Genomic DNA, 27779 nt, shown 5'->3' with positions numbered 1-27779 from the left:
GCGGCAACTTGTGCTTATATCTGCCGTACAGCATAACAAGACCGTGAAACGGTTGTGCGTGTTGCCCATTGTCAGCAGGCGGACCTGGCGTTCCCCTTTTGCGGACACGGTCCTATTGCTAAGCATATCATACCAGACTGGAGTCTGGTCACCATTGCCTATTTGACCAAGCAGGAATGAATTTGTTGCCCGCAGGTCATTCACACAGCGCAGAAAGGCGCTCCGTTTTTCTTCGTAGGCTTCGGGCAACCGTTGGCATACGGTCGTTCGTCGCCTCAGGCTTAGGCCGTTCCTCTTCATAAAATTCGTCACCGACTTCTTAGACACTTTAAACTCGGTACGCGGGATGCACATCTCCGCGACAGCGCGTGCCTTTGTTTCAATGTCATTGTAGCAAACACTCAGGCTCTTGCTTCTCTGGTCGTGAACCCAATCTCGAACCGCCTCCTCAACGGCAGGGTATTGTCCGGACTTCGGCCCGCGATAGAAACGGCGTGTAGCAGCACACGCAAAAAGATCACTTCTTTGTTTTCTCCAGCCTCTCACGCTTTTTTCTGAGACGTCGAACTTCTGCCCTGCTTCGACATTGTTTTCCGACTCGGCGTAAAGGATGACTTGCCGCTTGAAAGCAGCGCTGTACTGTTGCCGAGGTTGCGGCGGCATCTTGCAAGGTGTCCGTCGAGTGACACAAACCACATACACCGCTGTTAGCTGTCACGTCGGCTAGAGTCCAGGCGGTGCGACGAGAAGAAATGGCAGAAGGCACACAATGTTGCACAACACGCGAAAATGGGCCTTGGAAAATGCTTCTCGGCTTATGTGAATGGTCACGTGTGGCAGTTTTGGATTGAATTGAATTTGTAGCTGTACCATTTGTATCAAACATTGCCAGCCCGTCTGGCTACGGCCGTTTTTTCGTGGAACGCCCACAGTTTGTCGATAACAAGTTGCTATCGTATTAAAGCAAACTTTTGGTGCATATCTCAATTAAATTCGTTTTTTTTTAAAGCAGATCCACTTTCGCATTGTGTCTGACAACTTTTATGAAATTACGAGCGCACGGGGCGTGATATTATCCGCGACTCGGTCGAAATTACTTTTGACCCCGCATATAAGCCGACTTTAAGACTCCGCATATACGTCGACCCCCCCCAACTTTTGGAAGGACATTAAAAAAACAAAGGTCGACTTATACGCGGCAATATATGGTAACCCCTTCTTCTGCTAGCTACATCCACTTAACCTCTGCAAACTTATAACCCAACCACCCAACTGAATTCCTGCCGTCCCACCCGCTCCACTTTCTTTCCCTTGGAATCCAAATTGTTACCCTTAGAGATTACTGTTTATCCTCTCTTAGCACTACATGCCCTGCCCATGCCCATTTGTTTTTCTTTAATAACAATGTTTATTGCCTCAAGGCATAAAATAAAGGGAGTTAAGAAAGTGAAAAGGGGGGGGGGGGGGGGTTAAATATATGAGAAAAGGCTAGCCGATTGAATGAAGTTGAAAATTGAGCAGTGATGACGCCCATGCTTCCAGGCAGTATATGAGGATAGGTTGTTTGGCGGGAGGCCTTCAACTGCCAGGTGCCGAATTCTTGTTGGCCTTGCGCCGGGCAAACCCACAACTTCTCGTGTTCCCCTAGAATGCAGTGAGGTCAAGTTATTGCTGGGACCCACTCTGCACGCTTCCTGCCTCTTTACGTTACACTAACCACCTTTCGTTTTAAAGCTCACTGCGAGCAAACTTCATTTTTTTTACTTAGAGGGATGAAATAGCATCATCAACAGAAAGCCATAAAGTTTCAAAATGATAGCTTCAGTAGTTTTTATCATTGTTTATATGTTGGTCACATGTTGCTTGCTCGTGGAAAGCCTAGCATGACAGTAAAATGGGCTATGGGTCTGCAAATGTTCTTAATACTTACTAAAAAGTACGGTCTAAATCAAGATTCCCCTAAGACTTAGTATGTACCTTCTCTTTGTGTTTAGAAGGTATCATGCACTAATTACCGTGTAAAAAAAATGGTAAGCCTAAATGGCAAATCTCAGACTGTCTTGATGTAAAGCACATTTCAGCAACAAGATAAAAATCCATGCATCCATTGCAATGCTAAGCTTTCCACAAGCAAGGTGGTAAGCTCAAAAATGAACTTTCTAGAAAACAAGCTTGAAAGTTCCAAACTGGCACGCACTGCCTAAAATGCTCCTGCACTGTAGTATTTGGTGTTTCTGGCAGCAGGCGATTTCTTAGCCCTTTGTCCTTTCAAGAGATGGTCCTTGTGCGCTGCCTTAATTAATTTGCTTAATTCACTGTTCTGGAGGCACGGAAATGGTATCTTCCTGCGAGTCAGACAGTGTGAACTTGCGCTCTGTTGCTAAAACCGTGCGAAGCGATTCGCAAACACTCGATGCTTGCACCTTTACAGTTTCTGCGGGCACAAATCGTGTTCTGAGGAAAGCTTTAATAGTGCGACGTTCACTGGTTGAATATTCGGCACTACAATGATCGGCCGCCGGCGAGTGCGAGGAAGCGAGCGTGCGCCCGCGAGGGCTGTAACTCGTCTATGGCATAGGATTGCCTTCACTCGCGTTTGTCGGCTGTGGGCAAATCTCAGAGTTGAAAGACGCACCGCGGAAATGTGTCTCCGCTGCTCGGCAGTTGCGCAACGATGACTGTTGCAAGACCACTTTTCCGTTGAACGAACTTGCGACGGGACGCTCGTATATGGCAACACTCACTGGAGTGTCGATCCTCAGTGATGAAGCAACGTTGCACCCGCGGCTCGACGGCGAGAGATCGTGACCCGTCTCACGTTCGCTGGCTAGCGTGCAACTCGACGAACTTGCAGTGACACGTCCGCATGCGGCGAGACGCTCGTGCGCGCCGATGCTTACTGGCAAGTCGATCGTCACCAGTGAGGAGGAGGAAAGAATTTAACGCATTACCAAGCGTCAAGAATGTCCTGGGCCAGGGTCATCAAGGCCAACTGATCTTTCAGCTGGTGATGAAGTAACCCTGCACCTGTGCCTCGAGAACGAAAAATCTTGGTTCTTCTCACAATCACTGGCTGGTGTCGGACTCGGCACGAGTCCGACAAAACGGACGCTGAATCGCTGCTTCTTCCTTGCTATGACAGGCTTGAATTTTCGCTTCCCGCAGTCATGCTTCGTCCAGAACTTCTTCTCGAACATGCAATGATCCACTGCACATAGTCGAAGCCTCGGAACACAAGAAAATGAATTGCTTTTCCGAGGCGGACAAAACAGACGCTTCCTCTGATGGTTGCCATTATGCCTGGTGATGAAGTATCGCTGCACCTGTGCCTCGAGAATGAAAAATCTTGGTTCTTCTCACAATCACTGGCTGGTGTCGGACTCAGCACGAGATTGCACTGCACATTGGGAGCGAGATTGCACAGCACGTTGGGCACGTACTCTGCCGATTCTGAACGGACGCTCGGCTCGGCAGAACCACCTGCTGATAATCGCCGCTTCTTCCTTGCTATGACAGGCTTGAATTTTTGCTTCCTGCAGTCATGCTTTGTCCAGAACTTCTTCTCGAACATGCAATGATCCATTGCACGTGGTCGAAGCCTCGGAACACAAGAAAATGAATTGCTTTTCCGCGACGGACAAAGCAGACACTTCCTCTGATGACTACCATTATGCCGCAGCGTCAGCCAATGAGGAGGCGTCTTGCAACGCGCCGCGACGCAGAGCCAATCGGAACACGACAATCATTGGCTGCGTCGTGCTGCCATCCAGTGGATTTTTTTTTGTGCGTTTGCCAGCTGGCGGAGAAGGAAGGGAAGGGCTGGGACAAAGAGTCGAAGAGTCGGGCTTTCTAACAATACCAGAATGGCGGCGCGGCGCTCCGTGGCGGGAAAGACGAGCAGTCACGCCGTGAACTTGGCAGCTTTTTCGCGGTTTGGGGTGGATATCTCGACGCCGGCACCGACAAAAATATTTATTTAGAGTACTTAAAGTTTGTTTTTTGATGAAATATTTCAAGACAACATAGAAATAATGTTGTAAATTCCAAAAAGCGTACTTTTCAGAAATAGATTTTTTTCTGTGATTTCTTCCCCCCCTTAAGTAGAACCCTTTTCATTATCCTCCACATTTCAGCCCCATAGGTGAGCACCGGTAAGATGCAACTGTTAAAAACATTCCTGCTGAGCGATACCGGTAAGCTGCTAGCTACTTGCTAATTCAACCCCCATTAATTAATAATTCAGACTATGCTCCATGGCCGATGAACGAAATTCGGCCAGAGTCCGAGTGATTCTGTGTCATGGCATGGCCTGCTCCGCAAATTAGAGTGCTTCCCTCACTTTCTGCCTGCATTGAATTTCTATTCTTCCTGTGTGCTGAAACTCCACGTGTCACTTGGTGTTCGTCGGTTGTGCAGTACTTTACCATTCTGCTTCAGACACACCTCAACAGATAACAGTGCACGAATTCGAGCATTTGATGGAGCATAACAGCTGATAGGGATGAGCAAATATTTGAAATTTTGAACCGTTTTCATATAGTATTTGCCATTTGATTTCATCCAACCCTCCATTCTCACTAATCGAACTACTCGTGCATACAGTTCCAATAGCGAATGTGAGATTCGCGAACCTCCTAAAAATTCATAAATTACAAGTTTCCAGCTCATTAACACTGGCAGCGAAACACAGCTACATTACCGCATGACTTAGCTTGCTCTCCCCTAATAAGAAATGACTGTAGCACATGGTAAAAGCCTGCCTGGTAATGCATTGATGGCCTGAGAGCCACAGGTTGGAAAGCCAGAGCAGTGCCATTTGACATGTCAATGTACCGCACCTTCTCACGTACAGCCCCCCCTTACAGCCCAAACTGAGAAGAAGTTCTGGGGTGGTTAGAATCAGGTGCTGCACAATTACATAGGCATCCCAGCGGTACCCATCTAATTTCTTAGCACATCAGATTATGTCATTGAACTTAGTGCTACAAAACTGAACATCGGCTTATTTGCGATGGCTATCTAAATTTCTCATGCAGCACTCACCAAAGATATCGTAAGCTCTCGCCACATCCCATTAACTAGATCCTCACCAACGTTAGTTTAGTGGTTGCGGAGTTTAAACAGAGCAAATATACAAGAATACCTCTCAAACACAAGAGCACCATGTATACCTCTCACTGCTATAACGACGCCCCGAAACACATGCGAAGACATTGTATATTTCAGAATCATACACCTATATTAAACTCGCATACATCTGCCATTTCTCAGATCGCAAGGCATCCTTCACAACTGTCAAACACTGGCACAGAATTGCTACTGGAAGAGAGAGAGTATATATTCATCACCATCATCAGCCTGATTATGCCCACTGCAGGGCAAAGGCCTCTCCCATATTAACAAAATACAATAACTTTTGTATAACTGTATACTTACATACTTCTCTCATGCATATTATAGTTTGATCAATGCCCGATCAAGTAGTGGGCACAAGTGCCCTTAAGCCTAAGCTTTCCTACTGTCCCCAAAGCCCTTGCAGCCAGTACTGTGGGAAGAATGCTACTGGAAATAATCTACGAACTTTGCAGCAGCTGCCTTTATGTTGTCTGTAGAGCGACGAAAAAGGCCACCGGCGTATCTAAAGGAATGATCGCCTCCTGCTCTGGCCTAAACTACTAAAGCTATGCGCTGGACAATGAAATGGCACCCGTGACCACAAATGTAGTACTGCTTCTAGAGGCAGGGACCCTGTGACCCCTTCCCGAGGGGACTCTCCAAACTGCACACTTACTTCATCGTGACAGCGTAGTTGTCATCCATGAGGCGAAGCAGCTCAGCCGTGCTGACTTCCAGGTTCTGAAGGCTGCAAAAGCCGAAATGAAGGAGAAATGGGTCACTGGCATAACAAACTAAGAAACGTAAGAAACCAGGTGCCAACACAATATGCTACAGATACGGCCAGGCTGCATTTGGCATCAAGACAGAGACAGATGCTATTGACGCGGCCAACTGAGCTTCAGGGAGAGAAACCGAAGGAACACTTTCTTAGGAGAACACTAGGCCTTCAAACTGAAAAGAATGCGGCTGCATAAAATAGCAGCCCCGCCGTGGTTCCATCGAAACGGAGAGGCGTCCGTGTGCTCCGCTACAGCTCCTCTTTCTCTCTGTCCATCTTCACTCCTACTTTTCCCACTTCCCTTACGACATGATTCAGGTGTCCACAGAACAAGTATGACAAATACTGCGCTTTTCCTTTCCTGTGAACTAATTACTATTATTAATGCAACAACATCAGAAAGTGCATGTGCCGGGCATCGCAAAAAAATAAATGCTCCCAGTTCTTGGGCATGCTAAATTTAGACGTAACAGTGAACTTTCCAGACAGGCTGTGCAAACAGTTGATAATAACCATGAATGGTGTATATATATACAGAGCCTGACCCAGAAAAGCAAATTTTGTTATCTCAGACATGACTCGAGGCTTTAAAGTGACGTGACGCAGCAGTCACGAGGAAGTTTTTTTTGTTTCTTGTTTTTTGCTCCAGGCGTCGTTTTCGGCAGGTAAAAATATCCCTTTGCGTAAATACTAGTTAGATGAAAACAACTTAGATATCCACTTTTCGAGAAGACCTACAACTTTGCCTTGGCACTTTTTCTCTTAAGCCAATAACTACAACAATAGCTAATTAGTCTTCACTAATTAACTAACTTTAGTGAACAAAAAAGTACAGGAGGTTAGCATAGGCGACTCTGAACAGCTCTGAATTGGTTTCCCTGTGCTAGGGCTAACCGTATTTTTAATATCTTGGTCCAAGTTAGCTGAGACACCTATATATATAGATACATACACACAAGTGTGGCCACTGTAGTTGCACAATGCTCCGATTTCATTCTACGCAGCAAAAAAAAAAAAGAAAGTCCTTCCGGTGTTTATAAGATGCACATGCAATGTTTTGTAGCCCCATTCATGATGGCACTTTTGCGAAATTACTGAGCATTTGCAAAAATGGTCCTCTATATCACAGGAGTGCCAATATTAATGCATAGCTCCTCCTTCGCTCGTGTTATCTGTTTTCTGCACTGCCAAAACACCTTCTACAGCAATTCCCACTGAAAAAAGGAAAGTGCTGAGCAGCTAAGCAACAATGCATACCCTCGGGTGAGCGGCCGAGGAAGGCGTTCCTTCTTGCGGCTGTTCTTCAGTGACACGTCACTGACGGACAGCGTTGAGTTGTTTTCAGAGACCAGTGATATCGAGGGTTGCACTGAGGCCGGATCGTGTGACCTCTGGCAATGGGCCTTCAAGTCGGACACCAGGTCACAGGCTGCTGATTCATACACCTCCCCAGCCTAAAAAAAGGCAGCAAACAACAGGAGGCATTGCCTTCAACAAACAGGTGTGACATTTTATTAACGCAAAAGTACTATCAGAGGCCCCACTCGCCAGAAAATCTGGCATCGGCACCCCTCATTTGGAACAGAGCAAGACAGAGAAGGGACCAATGAAAGAAGCATCACCGCTACCCAACAGTTTCAGACTGCCCTAGAAATTCAAGCTGTGCTCAAGTGATATATTTGTGAAAACTATAGGCGTGCGATTATTCAAAACTTCGAATAAGAATTGAATATGTTTGTTTTATTTGTATTCGTATCCTAAAAACTAATACTCAAAACTTTTGAATATTCAAAAATTTCTGAACGCATAGAAAATTTGTGTAATCACCGTAGTTAGTCGCAATGCGCGCTTCACCACAATGCTTGTCCGCATGGGCTATGCAGTGAAGCATCCTCAAAATGAAATTGTAAAGAGGGCTTCCCCGACAGCATGCGCAAATCGAAGCTCTTGACTAAGCCGGATTAAAACGTCATTCTCACTTGGCTTCCATCACAAATGCAGAAAACTATCATGCAGTCATTCATGAGATGAAATTACTGCAATGCAAACAGTTTTCGGCAGTTTTTTTCTGGTGAGCTTTCGGTTAATTCGGACATTTTTTTTTGGTCCCTCGAAGCCCAACTTAACAAGAGTTTATTATATTCGGCTGCAATAAAACAGCTCCACCTGTTTTCATGTAGGTCCATCCTGTAGAAAAAAAACAGTATACAGAATACTGTAACAAATGCATATAGAATTTTTCAATAAGGTATACAGTCACCGAACAATTTTTCAGACGCCAGATTTTCCGCACCTGCCTGATTATTCGAATTCTGCCATGGCACCATCACGCGCTTAGAGTAAATAAACGTGTAACGCCCTCCAAAATGTTGGACGTTTGAAACTTTTATTGTTGAACTATCCGGACTTTGTCTCTCGATCGCAACTGTAAGCGAGGAGGCCAGCAGCACAAATCCTTGCGGGTGGCGTATGAGCGAGCACCGACGGGAAAAAAAATTGCGCGCCTGTCTAGTGCATCACACAGTGCCCGCTGCCAACTAACAACAGACGGCAGTTTTACTTCCTTTTGCAGTACACCCTCCCGACTAAACAAGACTTCGGATGCAACTGAAACTCTAACTCAAGACGGTTGCTGGAACTCGCAAGATGTTTTTGTTTTTTTAAAGGTAACGTGCGCAGCAGACAATTTTCCATCGCTCTCGTGGAGACAGCCACCCCTGCCACTTTCTTTCTTTCCATGTGGGAGGAAAGAAAAGTGCCGACATCGAGTCATGTGGGAGCAGCGATTTGCCGATGTCCGGCACCTCTTCGAATATCACCTCGCTCTGACCATTGCACGGTTTACCGGCAGAAACAGATTGACCAGTTTTTCAAGCCGCTCGATAAATGAAGCGGTGTTTTTAAGTGTGAATTCGTTTTTTCGAACTGCCTGGTTTTGCAGGTGCTTGGTGGCCCCTTGATGGTCAAAAAAATTGGTCGGCAACTGTACATTTTAGTGCAATTTTAGTTTAATTTCACTGCAAATACCACATGAATTCAATTTAAAATAAAGAAGATGAGCGAAGTTTGTCATTTTGTATCTGATACTCGAAGGCATTTCCCCTCATATTCGTATTCGATAATTTCAATATTCACCCACCCTTAGTGAAAACAGAAATAAATATGCCTGGAAAAAGATTTTGGCTTCTCAATCTTGGTGATGCCAACCAAGGTTGCGCTCCTCTACCCCCCACAGGGAAACACCCACTCCACAGTCTAAAAGATACAAACACTGCAAAGTAGAGCTACGAATTAAATTAAATTCAGGTCTAGGTAAAGTAACTTGTAATTTGTCAAGTAACCTGTAAAGTACCTTTGTCTCTCAAGGCTTCCTGGAACTGTTTTCATGAGTGGCAAAAACAATTACTCGTGCAAGACCATTTCAGGTTTCAGATTCAAGTATATTGTATAACGCTAGGTCATTCATATTGTTACGAAGAAGATCGGCAGTGGCGCGAGAGGAGCTCTCGCGCTAGGCCAGCCATTCAAATCATCCTTCACTGTGTCACCATGTTGTGCTGTCTTCTCGCTTGTCACGACGTAACATTTTGGTTGGAGGTGCAGCGTGCATTATCCCCATCCTCACCTTGGAGCATCGGCGCCATCTGTAAGCCGTGACCATCGACCGAGAGCCCTGGAATATCGCCGCACAGCTCTGCTCCAGCCCTTCCTGCCCAAAACCGACCAGTCGCCACTACCGCCACTACCGCCACCCAGCCCCCAGCCCGGATCTGAAGACAAAGCGCACATACGAGCTGACCAGAGGCCAGATCAAAGCAATGACCCGACGGATTCGAAGAACCGAAAGGCACGAACACACAACCCCCACCCCGCCCAGCCGCTTGACGCGCCCTCGAGCCATCGGTCCCGTGGATGCTTTGATGGCGGAAGACTGAAGAGCTCCAGGGGAGGCGGATCGCCCAAGCATCATCGTGGTCATCGTCATCGTGGTGGCAAGCGCATAATTCTCTTCTATCTTTTCTTGAACATCCTCACCATCACGTCATCATCAACTTCAAGAGAACCAATCGGGACGATCTCTCGGTGGCCCCGGGAAGTGTTACAAAGAAGATCGGCAGTGGCGTGAGAGGAGACCACGCGCTAGGCCAGCCATTAAAATCATACTTCACCATGTTGTGCCGTCTTCTCGCTTGTCAACACGTAACAATATTTTGTGCGTATGAAAGCCCAGTCATGGTTATAACCAAATAGTGCAAAATCTTAATTTATTAAAAAATTCTTTTTAAAAACTATCAGAATTGCTCTTTACTTTTTCTGCAGTCCAGAAAGGATAAAGGTGTACTTAGAAATTAAAGGAGTTTCAAAGGTCCTTGAAACAGTTCTTCAGAAATCAAGGACATTCAAGGATTCGAAAGGCCCTTGAGGTATATAACATTCAGTTGTCGGCCCCCTTTTAATTTCCTTTTGTGCGCTTAGCTCTTTTATCTGCAACTGGCTTCAAGCCTGGTTGAGCTATGGCTGATCCACGCTTCCTTTTCCATTTAGGTCTTCTCGATTCCTTTGAGAGGACCATTCAAAAGGGTTAAAAAAAAAAGAAACGGGGGAATGCTTACCTTGCTAACAGCAGCCTTATATGACGATAGCATGTCTTCACAGCCATCCAATTCCGTGAACAGGCGCCGGCTTTGAGCATATATGTCCAGCGCCTCCCTGCACCATTCAACCGCAGCTCAGATATGCGCCAAGTAACCTCCCCCAACAACACTCGTATTTGCTGCATTATCGCACAAATATCTTATCAAAAAGCCTGCTTACAGGAGCGCAATCTCACAATATTTGACAGCTGCTACCACATAAAGGCTTCTTTTGCTTGTCTTTAGAGTTGCTGTTCATTTTCTTTTTTTTTTCTACTTGGAGAGACCTGAAAAATGGTGTCAATAACTGAACAACCGAATCGACAGCTTAAAAAGAATTGCTTCTGGACATTAAAAAGAATAAGTCTAGCACAAAATGACAGTGAGAAAGTTGAACTGGGGAGTAGTTTACGTCTCTTATCAGAGAGGTCCCTTATAAGCAGGGTACCACGTTCACATTTTCTAACCAGGCATTTCGGCGTAGGCATCCTCCGGCTACAGTACGCAAAAAATAAGGCTATATCCTGTCGCAAAAGGGTATTATTATAGCTTTCATTTACATATTGCATTTTCTTGGTGGACCACCGCATACTGACCGCACCTTGCAATTTTCTTACGTTTACTGCTGAAATAGCTGTAAATCTTGGCCTGCTTCGTGGCTGTATTGATGCTGTTTAACACAGCCTCTTCCGGCTTGAAAATCAGGCCAAGAGCCTCATGGCCACCGGGCCAAAACTGTAAACGCTAGTGAATTGCTTTTGCAGTGATTGCAAAGTGCAATCACGATGTGACGAGGCACCGCAACTAGCGATTAGCAACTAAGCTATGTGTCTGGTAATACTACAAGAGCTCAAGCAAAAAGAGTGCCACAAAAGTAGCGAAAACTATAAACATAAACAGCAGAAATATCACTCAAAAATTTGTGCCTGTCTGACAAAGAACAGCAGCCACTGTAAGTAACAAGTCTGTGAATGTCGCTACTCAGACAAATAATAAATGAAAAGCAAACGTTAAATAGCAAACAGAGCAGTTTATTTGTCCTTGCCAGAGCAGAACCACTTCTGTTCTTATGTCATTTGTTTTGGTCTTGGCTATGTCTCTCATTCTAGGCACAATGGCTTGTATAATATAATTTTCTTTATTATTGGTCCAATCTAAATAATACTTTTCAGATTTAATCAGTTTTTCATGCCGATTTCAAATCTTTACTCAAATTTTCGATAGCCACACTGGTTCAGGGACTGCTGAAGATTTAAAAAAAAATCAGAGTGCTTCTTACGGGGATTTTGGCAATTTCACCTCACCAAACACAAAAAGTAGGTGCATAGACTCAATGCCAAAGGGGGTGATGGGGGTGATGCTAGGGGGTGATGCTAATTTTATTAATTAGAAGGCAACTTATAGGCAAGAAAATGGAACTTTTACTTCATACACTTTTCTCTAATTAGCTCTCATTAACATGCTAATTTGCAATTAGCACAAAAGCACCAGTGTGGTATGAATAGCATCACCTCCTAGATCTTTTCAGTATGATTACAATGGTACCTAATTTGTCAATGTCACTTAAAAACAACATTAGTAAAAAGCCCTGTAAGGGTGAGTGCAGTGCCCAAAACACCGAAATGACGAAAACGCATTTTAAGTTTCAGACAACTGTAACTTTTTCTAGAATGCAGCTACAGCAATGTGAATGACATCAGTGTAGCTCTGCTCTTCAAAAGAAAGTCTATACTAAATATCTAACAGTACCATCCCTCCAAAACAGCGAAAGCTTGTCATAAAGCAATGTACTACCCCTAGAATCAGCGTGAGAAACTACATTTATTCCTTCACATGCCTGTTCCAATGCCTTACAAAGTAAACAAATACTTGAAATTGTGCAATAGCATAGTATCACCCATTAATAAACCTGCACAAGGTTTAAAGGCAAACACAGTGGCATATATTTCTCAAATTGACCCAATAAATTGATCACTGTCCCATAATGAAACTTTACTGTGTAGGAGATGCAGAGCCGCACGCAGGGTCCTTTAGTGGAGCAAAAGGTTCTATTTGCACTCCATTGTGTACTGCGGTGCGAAATTTCTTGTTTACCACACTTATCATGCGCAATGCGCAATGCGAAAAGAAAAATTAAACGATATCGCCTAAGGGCCACGGCTGAGGAACGTGCACAACGGCGCACTGTCAGGATCACTTGTCAGAAGTGATGTGATGAAAAAGCTGCAAACGGCGACATCGATAGAGTTGATAAGTAGGTATCAACTGGACAGTACAACATGTTCATGCTGTCTTTAATGTCTCTGGAAGTGCTAGGTGACGATTCTATGCCGCTGGACGTGCTGCAGCTAGGCTGAGAACACTCTGCATAGGACCCAACATGCGACCCTGGCAGAGCGTGGTTGTCCTCGTTCGTCAGCGGCGCATTCCCCGGACGCTTTAGTATTTCTTTTTCTTATACGCTCTTGGCACGCGTACGTCCAAAAAAGGTCAGTGCCGACTGCGAGAGCGATTGATGCAATCGCAAGAGCAGGAAAGAAACGTGCACAGCGGCCGCCACAGTGGTGAACTAAACACGCGGGACTCGCCTCGCGAGAATGCGTGCCAGGCAATCAGCGGCTGAGAACGGCTTTCCAAAAACCTGCAATGGCAGTAGTTCTGCTTGAGTGACGCCATTTTGACAAACTACAAAATGCGCACAAAAAAACAAGCTTCAAGATGAGCCCAAGATGGCGGCAATCGGCTGGCTGCTTTGTGGAATTTTGAACAAATTTTCCTACCTTTTGGGCCATTTTGTGGCTCCCATGGCGTTTTAAAAGTCAGTTTTATCGTATTTCTTGATCGAATTCATCGTTAATATTTTTAGGACACCTACTTGAAGGTACAAACATTCCGAAAATGCGTTTTTTCAAAACCGATTTTTTGTCCATTTTTTACTTTTCAAATACCCGCATACCCCCTTGAAACATGCACATTACTAAAATGTCACCGAACAAGGGCTCCAAGCAATTAAGGTTTCTATGTTGGAAACGTTCATGAGCACTGCATGGCATCAGGCTAACAGCATATCCAGCTCTTGTAGAACCAATCCTCAAAATATATTAGCCCCTGTTTGGAATCTTACCAGGCTTATCTCACTGCAAAATCTGAAAAAAGAAAAAAAGAAAGAACCTTCTAGGATGTCAAAAAAGCGGCTTGAATGAAGTGCCCGAAGTTACTAGATGCATCTGTTATGGTTTGGTTTGGTTTGTAGGGTTTAACGTCCCAAAGTGACTTGGACTATGAGAGATGCCGTAGTGGAGGGCTCCGGAAATTTCGACCGCCTGGGGTTCTTTAACGTGCACTGACATCGCACAGCACATGGGCACCTTGCTTTTCGCTTCCACCGAAAAGCGGCCGCTGACCCCGGGATTCGATTCCGCATCCTTGGGCACAGCATTTGAGAGCCCTAACCGCTGCACCACTGGCACATTCGTTATGTGTCAACCATTTCTGTTACCAGTGGAGTTTCCTCCTCCCAGGTGAGCTATTACAGGCAAGGTCCAACTTTAAAGTGCTATTCTCAACTTTCACAATCAGCAAGAACAGGGAGAGAGTCCACTAACTTGATCCATTCCTCCAGTGCTTTCGCCATCTTGTGGCAAGCCTGCAGGCAGCGCTCTTGCAGCAGCGTCAGCAGCTTCTGGCATGTCTGCCGGATCTTGTTCCTGCACATGCAAATAACGCACGGGTGTTTCTTGACCAGCCAGCACACAATAGCATGCCCCCCCAAAAAAAGAAGTTCAAGCGTGCAGAAACAGTGCAGAACGAGCCCACTAGAGCAATCTCACAGACATGCCTGTTCTGGACCAATTGTCACTTTCTGCACAGATGTGGGCACATCAAAGCACGGTTTAAAGTTAGCAAAATCAACGAGAAACAAAACAATTACGGCCAGTCAAATATATTTCAACAGGCAGACGTTTGAATCTGTGAGAGCTGTCTGGTAGTCTAATCAAAGCACGCTGCACCTACGAATTGAAATTTAAAAGGCAGCTGCAGGATATGAATTAAAACCTTCAAGATGATGAAGAGAACCCAACCAGGTCTGGAGATTATCGATGTTTTCTCCTTCAACTTTTATCCCCAGCTTTTCCTCATCCAGAAGAGAGATAGCGTCTCACTGCCCGACTGCCTTGTTTGTCTCCTTTATCCCTGGCCAGGGCCAGGGGCAAGATTCTGCTGCATTCATGCACACTAAAGCACATCTACACAGCTCTAGTCACGTGCATTTGTGCATCGTTCCACACTTTTGTCAGTCAGTGCACTCACTATGAACAACTCTCCGCAACAAATTCTTGTTCCCCTAACCAGCTGCGAGTTACTGCAAGTTGAGTACACAGTTTGCGCATACAATCTCCCCAACTAGGTCATGCCAGGTCATATGTAGGTCACGTATATGCAGGCAGCACTCCCCAGCCCACGTAGACACGACCTGTGTTCAGAAGCGCGGGAGGGGGGTGGTCGTCACACTTACTTTTCCAGGGTGTGGAACTGCTTGTCGTGGAACGAGAGCTCTGGAAAAAGGCCGAGAAAGAGCAACAGGTGAGAAGATGCAGAGCAACGCGGGCGCCAATGGAAACCAACGGAAGCACAACAGAAAGCACCACCAAAGGACTGCATTAGCGAATCACTTGCACACGTTCAATAACAATGCACATTCGCACACGACGTGTACATGTGAGAGAACAACAGAATGGTGCTTCTGCTTTCCTCTCCCGTTTATTTTGCCAGTCTAGCGCTACCCCAGTTCTAGTTGCCTTGATCATATGACCTTGCAAGCAACACGGGCAGACAACTGCAGTTGATGGACAGGACAAGGACAAGGCACTTATTTGAGAACCCATTGTCTTTCACTTGATCGGCGCGATTATTTTGTCTCTTCCATTACAATGACTGACCAAAGGAGATTCCACGGGAGTTCTGAATCAATAAGCTGATCCATCAATAATCTCCGATCCCACCCTTGACGCTATGAGGCAGTTTTCCTTGATTCCGGCCTGTTGAGGTAACAGCGGACCTGCTGAAGGACACAAGAGGTACTGCAAATAGGAAACGATTTGACCGTACCCCAAGAATGACTCACGGTGTCAAGTAAAGACGCTAGTACAGCAACAAAGTGGCCAGGCTAACAGTTTGACACCTACCTCCCACCCGTGCAAATAAATTCTGATGCCTTCGATAATCACAACAATTTGTAGGTATATTTTATAATGTTTGATTCCTTCCTCAAGGTCCATAAAAAAATGAAAGATGGCTTAGCTCTGCTATGCCTGGATATATGCAGCGAAAAGCAGTGACTACCTCGGGATCAGAAGTTAATTTCTCCAGTCTTCTACGCCGTTCGCTAGTAGCTAAACTCTCCTTGGCTTCCGTGTCGAGCACGTCTAAGTTCACCGGCGTTCTATAATTCGTTTACAGGAAAGGAAAGGCACAGCATCTGTCACTTGCGGAAGGCAAGAAGCGCCGCCCGGCACACTGGTTGGAGCGCGCTCGTTCCCACTTGGTCCTCATAGCTGACAGCAGAGGGCTGACGTCACATCCTTGACGTCACCTTAATTGAGTGACTTAACATTTTTGTCTTTGGTACATTCAAATTGCGTGCCAATCGCGGTATCTGTCACTCGCTGAATCCAGCTATCATCCTCATAGTAGACAAGCAGAATTATGAAGAGTATTTCCCAACCAGAGGCGTGGCACAGCGGTAAAGAGCTCGGCTGAGGATCAAAGGGATGCAGGTTCGATTCCCGGATGGAGACTAACTTTTTTTTTTAATGAGGAGAAGTCGCACACCTATTAAGCGTTGCTAGGCAATGCCGGCAGAGCTTGGCGATGGGGCTGCGCAGCAGGTGTTGGCTGTGACGTCACTCGATCGCGGCATACAGCATAGTAGCGGCATACGCGAAGCTTGGCTCCGACCCTCGTAGTAAAGCTTTTCGCTTAAAAAAAGATAAAAACTATTTCTATACACTGCGCGTAAAAAGAAGAAAGGGTCGCAAATTGAACCCACCGGCAAAAGCTGGTAAGCCAAAAATTTCAACAACCATTTTGCTGACGGACAAAATAAAAATGACAATAGTCAAACTCAACAACTGAAGTCTGCAGTGATGCTGCACAGAATCTCTCTGCTGTTAGAGCTAATCTTGTTTGTTACTCCTCTCTACCCCTCCCCTCCCTCCCATCTCCCGCACTAAAAAAGAAAAAGATGTAGTCAGTAGAAGAAATTACAAGCTGAAGAATTTTGCACATCAAAATGCTTATTTCGCTGGCTGTTGTGACAGGTCAATGCAGTGCCCTTACATGACTGTGTTGATCATGGCCCATTGTTACCAATGCTCTTCTTTAATAAGCTGCTTCGCTTACTTCTAGGTAAATTACATCACCTTGTGGAAATTTTTTTGTCGGTTTCATATAAACCATTCATTTTTCTTTAAATGAATCAGTTTCCAATTTATGAAATTTTAATGAGTAATCAATGAATACCTTGGTGCAAAGAAAATGGCTCAGTACAATACATTTTTATACCATGGCTATATAGCCCAATGTGTAAAGAATAAAATGAACAAAGAAGCTTCTGCATTTTACCCATACAAGTAATTAAATCAAACTTTTAATAGTATCAACATTCAAAATGTGCACGGCAATTATTCAGAACCTTGCATAAACATTAATATTTGAACCTCGATTTGGAAATTCTGCGGATATCATTGCATTCTGTGCTCCTTTCTTTAGCAAAAGAACAAAAAGTTACACCTTATCTGTTCTAGGTGCCGAGACATCAACATACTAGAACAGCTAGGTGTTGCAACACTGAACACCATTGGCTGCACAGTTATCGGGCCATCACGAAGCGTTGGCGCTTCACACTGATTGCAGATGTGGCACCGTGACGCCACATTCCCGGCATGCTTTTGGTTTCTACCTTTCACATCCTTTTAGGCTAGTAATGATGCTCGAATCTAGATGCTCTGCATTTCATGGCACAGTCGTGAAGGAGCAGCACTAGGCCAGCTGGGCCTTATTGGCGTGATCAGCTAAAAACGATGCCAGGCACCAGGTCGCAAATAATCGACATCGACAAGTGACCAAAAATTGCCATTTTGGTAGCACGTTTTCGAAGCTCAATAGCGATGCATGTTTCTCGCAATCTTGTTCCTTTGTTTCTTATTTTGAGGGCTTGCTCATGGCTGCCAACCGAAATACAAAACAGCTATAATTGTGACGCTTACAAAACAAGGCCAACATGATGCCTGCAGATCGTGTATTTCTCGGAATGCAGACAATCAACTTTCGGTGTGCACATAGATTTTAGTCTTTAGAAGAACACTATAACTTAGAAACTGGGCCATATTTTTCGGTGTCGTCCCTCATGAAGTTTTATCCTACTACGGAACTTTCTGCAAGAGAAATACTTACTGCTGTTGCAGACCCCCTCCCCCTCCCCTCCCTCCCCCCCCTCCCCTCCCCTCCCCCCCCCCCCAAAAAAAAAGTGACAAAAACGACAAAAAGAAAAAAATGTCAAACACCCCAGTTCAGGGTCACAAGTAGAGCACAACTTGCCTCTAGCTGCTTTGTCCCTTGCCAAGGCTTGCCAGCTCTCGCGGATCTTTTGCACGTACGTGGACGCCGTCTCAGAACTGGACATGGCGGCAGAATGGAAACAAAATCCCACCTCTGCGTCAGACATTGAGTATCATAACACTAACTCTTGTCCTTTGTAATGGTGGGCGAGACATACCGTAAAAACCCGCGTATAATACGAGTTTTTTTTCCAACTTTCAGCGTTCCAAATTTCCGCCTCGTATTATTTGCGGATCCCAACCAAAATGTCAAAGTTTTGCGAGAAGTTTTGGTTTCGTTGTTGCCGCGTGGCTACGGCTTGGCTTTGTTATCGATGTGCGGCTACGGCTTGGCTTCGTTGCCCTAACGTGGCCGCACCCCGCAGTGGCCACGACGTCGAGGTGTCGTCTCTTTGTTGTTGAGTCGTCGAGTGCGCACAGCATCAGCGCATGTGCTCTCGTGCAAACCACGGTTCGCGAAAAAGTGCACGCTTTTTTCTTTAAGTGAACGAGCAGGATGCCAGGGTCTCGGAAACAGTACTCGGCTGCTTTTAAGAGAAAGGTGATTTTAGTTGCTGAAAACATCGGCAACAGTGCGGCCGGGAGGCAGTTTGGCGTCACCGAGGGAAGCATTCGCGGATGGCGACGACAGAAAGAAGCCCTTTTCGCGTGCAAGGGAATGCGAAGAAGCTTTCGCGGGCCAAAGAATGGCGCATTCCCGGAAATTGAACTCGCTCTGACGGAGTTCGTACGAGAACAGCGAGCATCGCATCTAGCTGTGAGCGTAGAGCTTATGCAAGCAAAAGCTAGGGAGCTTGCAAGGGAAAAGGGAATTCCGAGCTCCGCCTTCAAAGCAAGCAAGCACTGGATACATCGCTATATGTGCCGTGCTGGATTCTCGCTACGCCGGCGAACCTCGATTTCACAAAAGCTGCCCGAATCCTTCGAAGAGCTGCTGGTGGCTTTTCAGCGCCACGTGATTTCTTTGCGAAAGACCAAAAACTTTCAGCTGGGGCAAATAGGCAATGCTGACCAGACGCCGGTTTACCTGGACATGCCATCGCCCCTCACCGTCCATGAGAAAGGCTCTAAACAAGTTTGTATCCGGTCTACTGGAAACGAGAAGACGCGGGTTACAGTCATGCTATCGTGCACGGCAGACGGCCGCAAGCTCCCGCCCTATGTCATCTTCAAGCGCAAGACAATGCCGAAAGGTGAGGAGCTGCCGAAGAATGTCATCGTGAGATGCCACGAAAAAGGTTGGATGAACGAGGATCTTGTCCTCGACTGGGTGAAGTCAGTGTGGTGCAAACGGCCCGGTGCACTGTTGTCCTTTCCATCCATCCTCGTGCTGGACGCGTTTCGTTGCCATTTGGCCGACTCGGTGAAAAGGCTGCTAAGCGACTGCCGCACAGAACTTGTTGTGATTCCGGGTGGGATGACCTCACAACTTCAGCCTCTCGACGTTTGTGTCAACAAACCCTTCAAGGACGCAGTCAAGCGATGCTACGCGGAATGGATGCGGTCAGGTGAGCCTGCAGTGACGCCGGCCGGGCGGCTGAAGCGAGCATCGCCAGCCACGCTGTGCAAATGGATTGTGGACGCGTGGGCAAGCATCCCAGAGGAGCTTGTGCGCCGTTCGTTTAAGAAGTGCGGCATCTCAAACGCCCTCGATGGCACAGAAGATGAGTACCTGTGGGATGATTTGTCCGACAAAGAAATTTCCGAGGAAAGCGCTGCTGAAGATGAAAGTGATTGAAGTGTGAGGTCCGATTTCAATAAATGTCTTGTTTTTTCTCTCTCGTATTATATGCGGTAAAAACTTTTTTTTTCCATTTCGCGTCTCCAGAATTTCACCTCGTATTATATTCGGGTTCGTATTATACGCGGGTTTTTACGGTAAGTCACCACTAGGAATGATTTATTAATCTTCTTATTTTATGCAGTTTCAGTTGCCAAACAGTGGCTATTACACAAAACAGTGGCTGTTACACCAATCTTTGGGTCATGCGAGGCATCATTTGCCGTGATTTCGGCTCCCCTGTTACTGAACAGGGAGGGCAGGAACAGTGCAAGAACCCTCTGCTCTCCTTGCTCAATCATGTTCCACATGACAACTCGTGGCCACACAGAAAGTACTATGTCTGCCACTGATAAGGGAAGTGCTCGTCAACACCCTCAAGGTTACACGCAACAAAAAGTAAAAGAGTGCATATAAACTTTGAAGGTCATGGGTTTCGATCCTATAAGTGGCATGCGCTTCTTTTTTCTTCAGCATTACCTTTAAGCCATCAATTGATTACACTATAAATTCCACTCAACATCCCAAAGTAATAAAAAAAAATGAAAACAGACCCTTATGCTTGCCTTTGTTTTGCCGACTGTTTACTTTCACAATATGCAGCTCTGCGATTAGGTTGGCATAAGAGTTAAAGCAAACCACAGCACCAAAACAGCTGTAACTTTTTTAAGCCTCACATGACTCGAATAACATATTTCATCATTACCATCACTTGACTGCTTAGGCAGAAACTGGAGCAACTTGAGAGAAATAGTACAATTGTCTTGTGCACTACCGCTAAGAAAAAACATGACTGAAAATTCAGCCACTATACTCCTCCCGGATTTCTGTGCGTTTTTGGACATTGGTGACGGGAGAGACAAAGGGCAGCACACCCACCATCCCTGCAGGTCTGGCACATCGGAGCACAGGGTGTCCCACAGCTGCCGGAGAGGTCGGTTCTTGAGCACACGCTGCTCCAGGTGACCCAAGTCCGCCGTCAGCTTGGACAGCTGCTCAGTGATCTGCATCCGACAACAAGAATCACAGAACGACGACAAAAAGCAAGTTGGGAGGCTGGAACTTTAAAAACAATGCTAACACTAGCAGCACAGTTCAGAAATTAGGCCCGCGTTAAACCTCATGTGGCAAACAGGCTAAGAAAAACAGTTCAGCGTACATAACAGAGATTAGCAACGAAAATTCCATCAAAAATGCAGGCAAGAGCTGCGGAATTCAATCAGCAAATAGATGGCGACCAAGTGGTCACAACATCAGATGGTTTGGTTTTGGGTCTTGGGGTTTAGACGCCGTAGTAGAAGGCTCTGGAAATTTCGACCACCTGCTAGACTCAGATTCCCCCCTGCAGACAAAACGGTCTTCAAACACCAGGCCAAAGCATCCCCAATTATGCTGCCTATATTTGGATGGACTCTATTCAGACAAATGCAACAATTGTGATGTCAAAGCCGATCTAAATCATATGATCTGGAAATGCCCACAGTTTCTACCTGCGAGCCACTTCATATGCGATCACTGGAAGGCTCTACTGCTCAGCCCCAACCTGGCGACACAGATAAAGCTCATCCAGCTGGCTGAAAATGCTGCCACTGCCCGAGGGATAGCAGCAGTCGTTTAAGCGGGGGGTGGCCATTCAGGTCGCTCGTTTGTATCCGCTGGAAATAGTTTCCCACCTCCACCACTTTGGGTTCTGTAACATGCACTAACATTGCACAGCACATGGACGCCTAGCTTTTCTGCTCCATTGAACTACATTAGATAAAATTAATTGCTCATCTGCAAGAAAAGAACAGTGCTAGTGGGAAGTATAACTGGGATGTGCTGCAGCCTTATCTGGACAATCGCTAAGTTTACGGGCCATACCTCAGCGTGATTCCCTGTCCGAATTCACTGATGCGAGACCACCCAGGGCATAATCAACAAGCATTCGTTGCCACAGACTTATCCGAGCTCCTAGTTCAAAAAATTCAAAATTCAGAGTTACCGGGTGCCGAGTTGAGATTTCGCTGTATAAGAAAGTTCCAATTATCAAATTACCAATAAAAACTGCCAAGAACTGCTCGAATCATGATAAATTTGCTTGGTGAGATAATGGGGAAGAGTTGATTGATTTTAAGTAAGATGATGATTCTAAAATGACTAATTCTAAGATGACTAATTCTAAGATGACGCTCATTGATTCGGCCATGGGTGGGCTCGCATTGGTCAATTCGGCCAACAGCCATGCTGAGTACTACCCTCGAAGCCAGCATTCGTCCAAAAAGACCTCCCCAAACCTGAATTGCATGAAATGGTGGTGCAGGCGTGCATGCTATGGCATGCGTGGACAAATGGAAGTCCGCTATTGACGAAATACAGCCCAGCAGCAACAGTTTCAGTTTCACTTCTGTTAAATTCACACACTAATCTGCCCTGCCATTGGGTGTGTGTATCAGCCAGTCGCGCCAATTCAGACATAGCTTTCTGCATCACTGGTCTCTTACATTTTATTTTCGGATGGCATCATGCTGTTCTAATGCCAACACATATTTCTCTCCCTTTCGCATCCATGCGCTTTCCCCACTCTTCAGAGTGTGCAGAACAGTTGCGTTCTGAGGATGATTCATCATATAAATCCTGCACTGAAGCATCCTTAACGTACAATCCTGCTGCAATAATCTATGAATGTCAAACATTTTTTATATTGCAGCAAACCACATTGAGTGTACACTATCATATTTGCTCCCAGTGACATCATATCTTCTAGCGAGAGAGGGGGTATAAGTTTGAAGGCATGATTCCTGCATGACATTGCTCACTTTGTGGAACACACATTAGCGTCCCCGCCACTTACGGCAGCCTGGCTCTCCTGCTTGTCAGACAGTGTCCGTGCTAGCCGCTGCAATTCAGCCGGCTGTGTCCGTGGCTCAACGAGGTCCACCATGTCAGAAAGGTTCGACTGGCTGCAAGAGCAAGGGAAAGTCAATTACAGTTTACTGACGTCCTGAGCTTCTCCACAAAACAATTAATGTGGTCGCACGATCACGCGTACAATGAGAAAAAAGGGCACCACCCGCTCATTTCAAACACATGCATGCATGCGACAGGCATCCCATTAATGAGAACCCTGACGCACGTTCCACAACGCGTACGCAACAAAAAACAATTGGACGAGTGCTGCAAGAAAAGAAAAACACGCTGTTACAAGTTTCTTATTGATGATACAGTGATGAGTATGGTACCTTTACATCCGAGTTGAAAACCAACACCACTCATGCTGTAGTGATCAGACATCCGAGTCACTCATTTACCATCACCAACATCTGATCTACATTGCCACGAGAACATGCAGGCCCCATTGCCTCAAGTGCAGCCAAATTCCTTCAAACTCCTTCAAACTCCTTCAAAAGACAACAGACCAAAACGTGTCACAGTGGGAATTAAAAGGTCTTGCCACATAGTGTAAAAATTGAGCACTGCAATATCAAAGAAACGAGAACTTATCTTAATTTGACTAAAAAAAATTGCATAAAACTAACTGAGGTGCCCTCTTGCGGTGAAACCTTGATATTATCAGTGCATCTCACCACGTGACCCCATCACAGTAAATATTACCTTTGTTGTTAAGAGCACAGTATTATTTTTTTCGCCTTTAACAATTCTTCTTCCTATATTATTCTAGTACACACTCTCTCTAAACTACTCTTTGGTGAAAAGAAACGCGCCCTTCAAAACAAAATTTATTCGTTGGTACCTAACACTTGGGTCAAAAACCGAGAGATGCTCCGCACCGAACTTCAAAGTTTAAAGCTGTCACATTGCCGACAGAATCGAGACTTGCTCCAAGAACGTACGCACTTATTCCCAACATCATACACACTGGCCAAACGCCGCGGCAGCACTCTCATCTGTTTGCTGTCTGCACTCTGTCAGCCTGTCGGAGCTCTTAGCATGGGATTGCGACGCCGTCTCCAGTGCCCATACACAAAACACTGCTGGCTGCCACACCGTTGCATGCATGGTTGCGAACAAGAGCAGTGCCATGCAAACGGTATTACATGAATAAGGTCTATATATCCAAAGTGTGATGGAGCGCATTTGGCAAGCACTCGTAGGTTACTAGCAGCTTACCAGTATCTACGTAACAGTTGTGTCTTGTCTGTACTCACCTACGGGACTGAAACGTGGAGGCTAACGAAAAGGGTTGTACTTAAGTTGAGGACAATGCAGAGGGCTATCGAACGAAAAATGGTAGGGTTAGCATTAAGAGATAGGAAGCGTGCAGAGTGGGTCAGAGAAATAACTCAAGTTACTGACATTCTAGTGGAAATCAAGAAGAAGAAATGGGCAGGGGCAGGACATGTAGTGCGAAGAGAGAATAACCAACGGTCGCTTAGGTTAACAAACTGGATTCCAAAGGAAGGAAATCGTAGCAGGGGGCGGCAGAAAGTTAGGTGGGTGGATGAGGTTAAGAAGTTCGCAGGGGTCAAGTGGATGCAGCTAGCACGAGACTGGGTTAATTGGAGCGATATCGAAGAGGCCTTCGCCCTGCGGTGGGTATAGTCTGGCTGATGATGATGTTGATCCAAAGTTTGAATATGTATGTTCGATTGGACAAGACAGGGTGTCCAAACTATCCAATTTCCAAAATTTACAGCAGTCAGATTAATGCAGTTTTCTGCTGTAATGTGAGGCATCAAGAGCTCAAGTGCCCAAAATGTCCATGCGCTCGGGAGAGTGGACAACCAGGCTCACCTGGACACAAGTATCCTGAGCAGCTGGTCCAGTCCGCTGCTGATGGCCTTCGCTTGGCTCAGTCTGGCGAGCTGCTTTTCCGTCATTTCTTCTAGTACACAACTGCAGAAAAAGGTGGTGCACGGAACAGCATCCTCAGCACAGCCCCCAAACGGTATTTTCTTGTCAGTGACGCATAAGTCGTTACTATACATGGATCACCACGTGGTACTCGCCTACGATCACTGAATAATTTGTAACAGAATTTCTCCCATCGCCTCTTTTGGTCTTAAGCCCCCTACAAGCATCAAAACTGGTCTAACCCTGCTTATCGCCCAGCGTCAACTTTCGTACTCAATATTTTTTGCTGTTTTGCTGCTGGTTTTTCCGGTTTGTTGGAACCCGAAATATTCCCCCATAATAAAACGACCAACAAAATTTGCGGATTTAGATCCGTCACGTTCCACCCACAAGCAACATCGGCCGATAGCTGAGCCCGAATCAAGCTTCTGTTATGTCCAGACCCCACATTTCAGTGCCACCTCGCACGTTATTGAGAGCGCTTGCACAGCCCGCGGGTCCCACCATGAGCAGATGAGCTTTTCCATGCTACCACACATTATGTGCGGCAATGCACTACTGGTAAAGCGCTATCACTGCAGCATAAAGCACACTAACGATCTGCAAATACTACCCTTTGTTGTAATCTCAGCCCACGCCGCACGAGGCAAAAACAAGCTCGTCTCCGCAGCAGTGACGGATCAAAGGAACACGAGGGGAACGTTAGGCCCCACCAACTGCACCCGAGCACAATGCCAGCACAAAAATTCTAGGAGGCACTTTCTTAAATTTCTTAAAAGCCCTTCCTAAAACTTTTGTTCATTATTTATATTTACTTTTGTTATTTTTCTTTATTTTTGTGTTCATATTTTTGTTTTGCATGGCTTTTGGCTATTGATTACTTTATGTTTAGATATTTTAGCCAAGTTAACCAATGTTGGCTTGCTATGTGGTTACTGGATTGGATTCTAGACTTCTGGATTGATTTAAGACTTTTCCATTGGCTTATGGCTATTGATTAGCTAATGTTTAGATACTTTAGCCAATTTAGCAAATGTTGGCTTGTTATGTGGCTACTCATGGATTGGATATGGATCTGTCTCATTTGACACGTTCCTTCGGACGCCCCTTGTGAGCCAAGAAAGGCTTTCCCTTAATACTCATTGGTAAATCGTACCCCGGCTGAAAGCAACTCTGTGAACACCTGCGTACAAACTGAGCATCGCACGCTCTTGAAGCGTGTCCCACTGTGCTCACCTGAATGCATGGGGCGCTCTGGCCAGTTGGCGATGGCAGCGGCAAAGCCGGTCGAGCAGCCGCTGCATGGCGTGTGCCACACTGCAACAAGTCTTCGCCTGGGACGCATCATGCTCCAGGGTGGACGCGGGCGAGGGGAACACTGGAAACCTGGCCGTTTGTGCACCCGCACCAGGCTGTACCTGCACATGCCCAGGTGAAGAGAAAAACCCTTTCTGACTGCAGAAGTGACTCCCTAGGCAGCACATTGTTGCCTGCACTTGTGGACATCTTGAAGGCGGAGTGATAACATAGGCAGCTAGACTCGTGAAGGTTTGTTTGCTTCATGGAGTTTAACGTCCCGAACCAACTCGGGGTATGAGAGATGCCATAGTGGAGGGCTCCGAAAATTTTGACCGCCTGGGGTTGTTTAACGTGCACTGACAAAGTTCGCAGGGTCAAGTGGATGCAGCTAGCACAGAACCGGGTTAAGTGGAGAAATATGGGAGAGGCCTTCGCCCTGCAGTGGGTATATTCAGGCTGATGATGATGATGATGACATCGCACAGCACACAGTCACTTTGCTTTTCGCCTCTATCGAAAAGCGGCTGCTGCGGCCAGGACTCGATACCGCATCCTTGAGCACATTAGTCGAGCGCCCTAACCACTGCACCTCCGCGGCAAGAAGACGCGTGAAGGCTATTCTCCAATATGATAAACAACAATGCGGCATAAACAACAACAAAAAAATGTGTCCTTCACAAGCTGCCACTGTAAACAACCTTCCAGAAGGGGGCACTTGCCTGCACACAGGCACTGCCAGTGTCCAGCAGCAAGTAAGGACTGTCTAACGTGGTGGGAGGCAGCTCAGAGACACCACAGGACTGGGCGTTCTCCAGGAGGCCCCCGCCAGGCAGAAGCAGCAGCTGCGAGGACGCGGGCAGATTCGTCTGCTGGTACACTTCAGCCTGCAGGTCCGAGAACCTGCAACAACCGAGGGGCACAAGGTTTAAGAGCGTGACAAAGCATTGCACCACCCGACATGGAAACTTTGTAAACAAGTCACACACAATAACAGCTTAAGACTAGGACACCATGCGATGTTTGCAGGGCAACGTACAAAACTTTCACCACTGCAACATCAGCACAATGAATGGTGCGCAGTTGTGCACTCCATTAGAAGCTGTGTACACATAACCCCGTCATCGTCTGCTGCGAGAAAATTGTGCTGGAAACTAATGCTCCCTCAAAACAGTCATTACATGTCCAACTTACTCGGAAGGGCTGGAAACTGCTTTAATGGATGTGCCCGTGCTGCCACACGGTGACATCTTCGGATCATGGTGACTGTGTCATGCACAGACGGCGCAGAAGCTGCTTTCCCGCATGCAATGTATGTTGCTGCCCCCACCATTCAACAAGTGCCAGCCTACACATGACAGAAAGTCAAAGTGCGGAAACAAAACAAGATGTGGCCAAAAAGCGCGCCACTCTCACCGCACACAGGGACCAAAATGAGAAGACAAAGAGAGTGAACAATGCACAGCAACTAAATGTTCAAAGCCGATACTTTGTTAGCACTAGCTTTACGCACCTACCCTGGGACAGCTTTCTTGCTACTGCAGCCATATCTAGAAGACCAAAGTACCAATTTCCCCGCACGGTGGACACCTTGTTCAGCCATAAAGGACCATAAAAGCAGGCTCACAGCATAAGAACTGAACAAAAATGAAACACATCCGCACTGATGCACTTCAAGCAGTACGGTTACTCCGTGTCAGCCGTTACCCCCAAATTCCGTCAAGACATCCACCAGCTTGCGGTACGCATCCCGCAGTCAG

The 27779-nt window shown here is 46.2% G+C and overlaps 1 protein-coding gene across 1 annotated transcript in view; it reads right to left on the bottom strand.

Annotated features, from left to right (window-relative positions):
* Positions 1 to 27779, bottom strand: part of LOC146178816 (inhibitor of nuclear factor kappa-B kinase subunit epsilon-like) — a 51749-nt gene that overhangs the window by 4463 nt on the left and 19507 nt on the right. The window contains exons 10-20 of the mRNA XM_084578564.1: positions 26742 to 26922; positions 25960 to 26141; positions 24664 to 24765; positions 22763 to 22871; positions 20809 to 20933; positions 18130 to 18206; positions 15047 to 15086; positions 14136 to 14237; positions 10510 to 10606; positions 7154 to 7350; positions 5792 to 5863 (exon numbers count right to left, since the gene is read on the bottom strand). Of these exons, the coding sequence (XP_084434690.1) occupies positions 5792 to 5863; positions 7154 to 7350; positions 10510 to 10606; positions 14136 to 14237; positions 15047 to 15086; positions 18130 to 18206; positions 20809 to 20933; positions 22763 to 22871; positions 24664 to 24765; positions 25960 to 26141; positions 26742 to 26922 (1284 nt within the window). The remainder of the gene's footprint in view (positions 1 to 5791; positions 5864 to 7153; positions 7351 to 10509; positions 10607 to 14135; positions 14238 to 15046; positions 15087 to 18129; positions 18207 to 20808; positions 20934 to 22762; positions 22872 to 24663; positions 24766 to 25959; positions 26142 to 26741; positions 26923 to 27779) is intronic.

Source organism: Amblyomma maculatum, chromosome 9, assembly GCF_055883805.1.
Source record: "Amblyomma maculatum isolate TAMU_Amacu chromosome 9, ASM5588380v1, whole genome shotgun sequence".
In the NCBI taxonomy this organism is placed as follows: Eukaryota; Metazoa; Arthropoda; class Arachnida; order Ixodida; family Ixodidae; genus Amblyomma; species Amblyomma maculatum.
The sequence above is the reverse complement of the archived record's forward strand: the minus strand, read 5'-3'. Positions and strand labels throughout refer to the sequence as shown.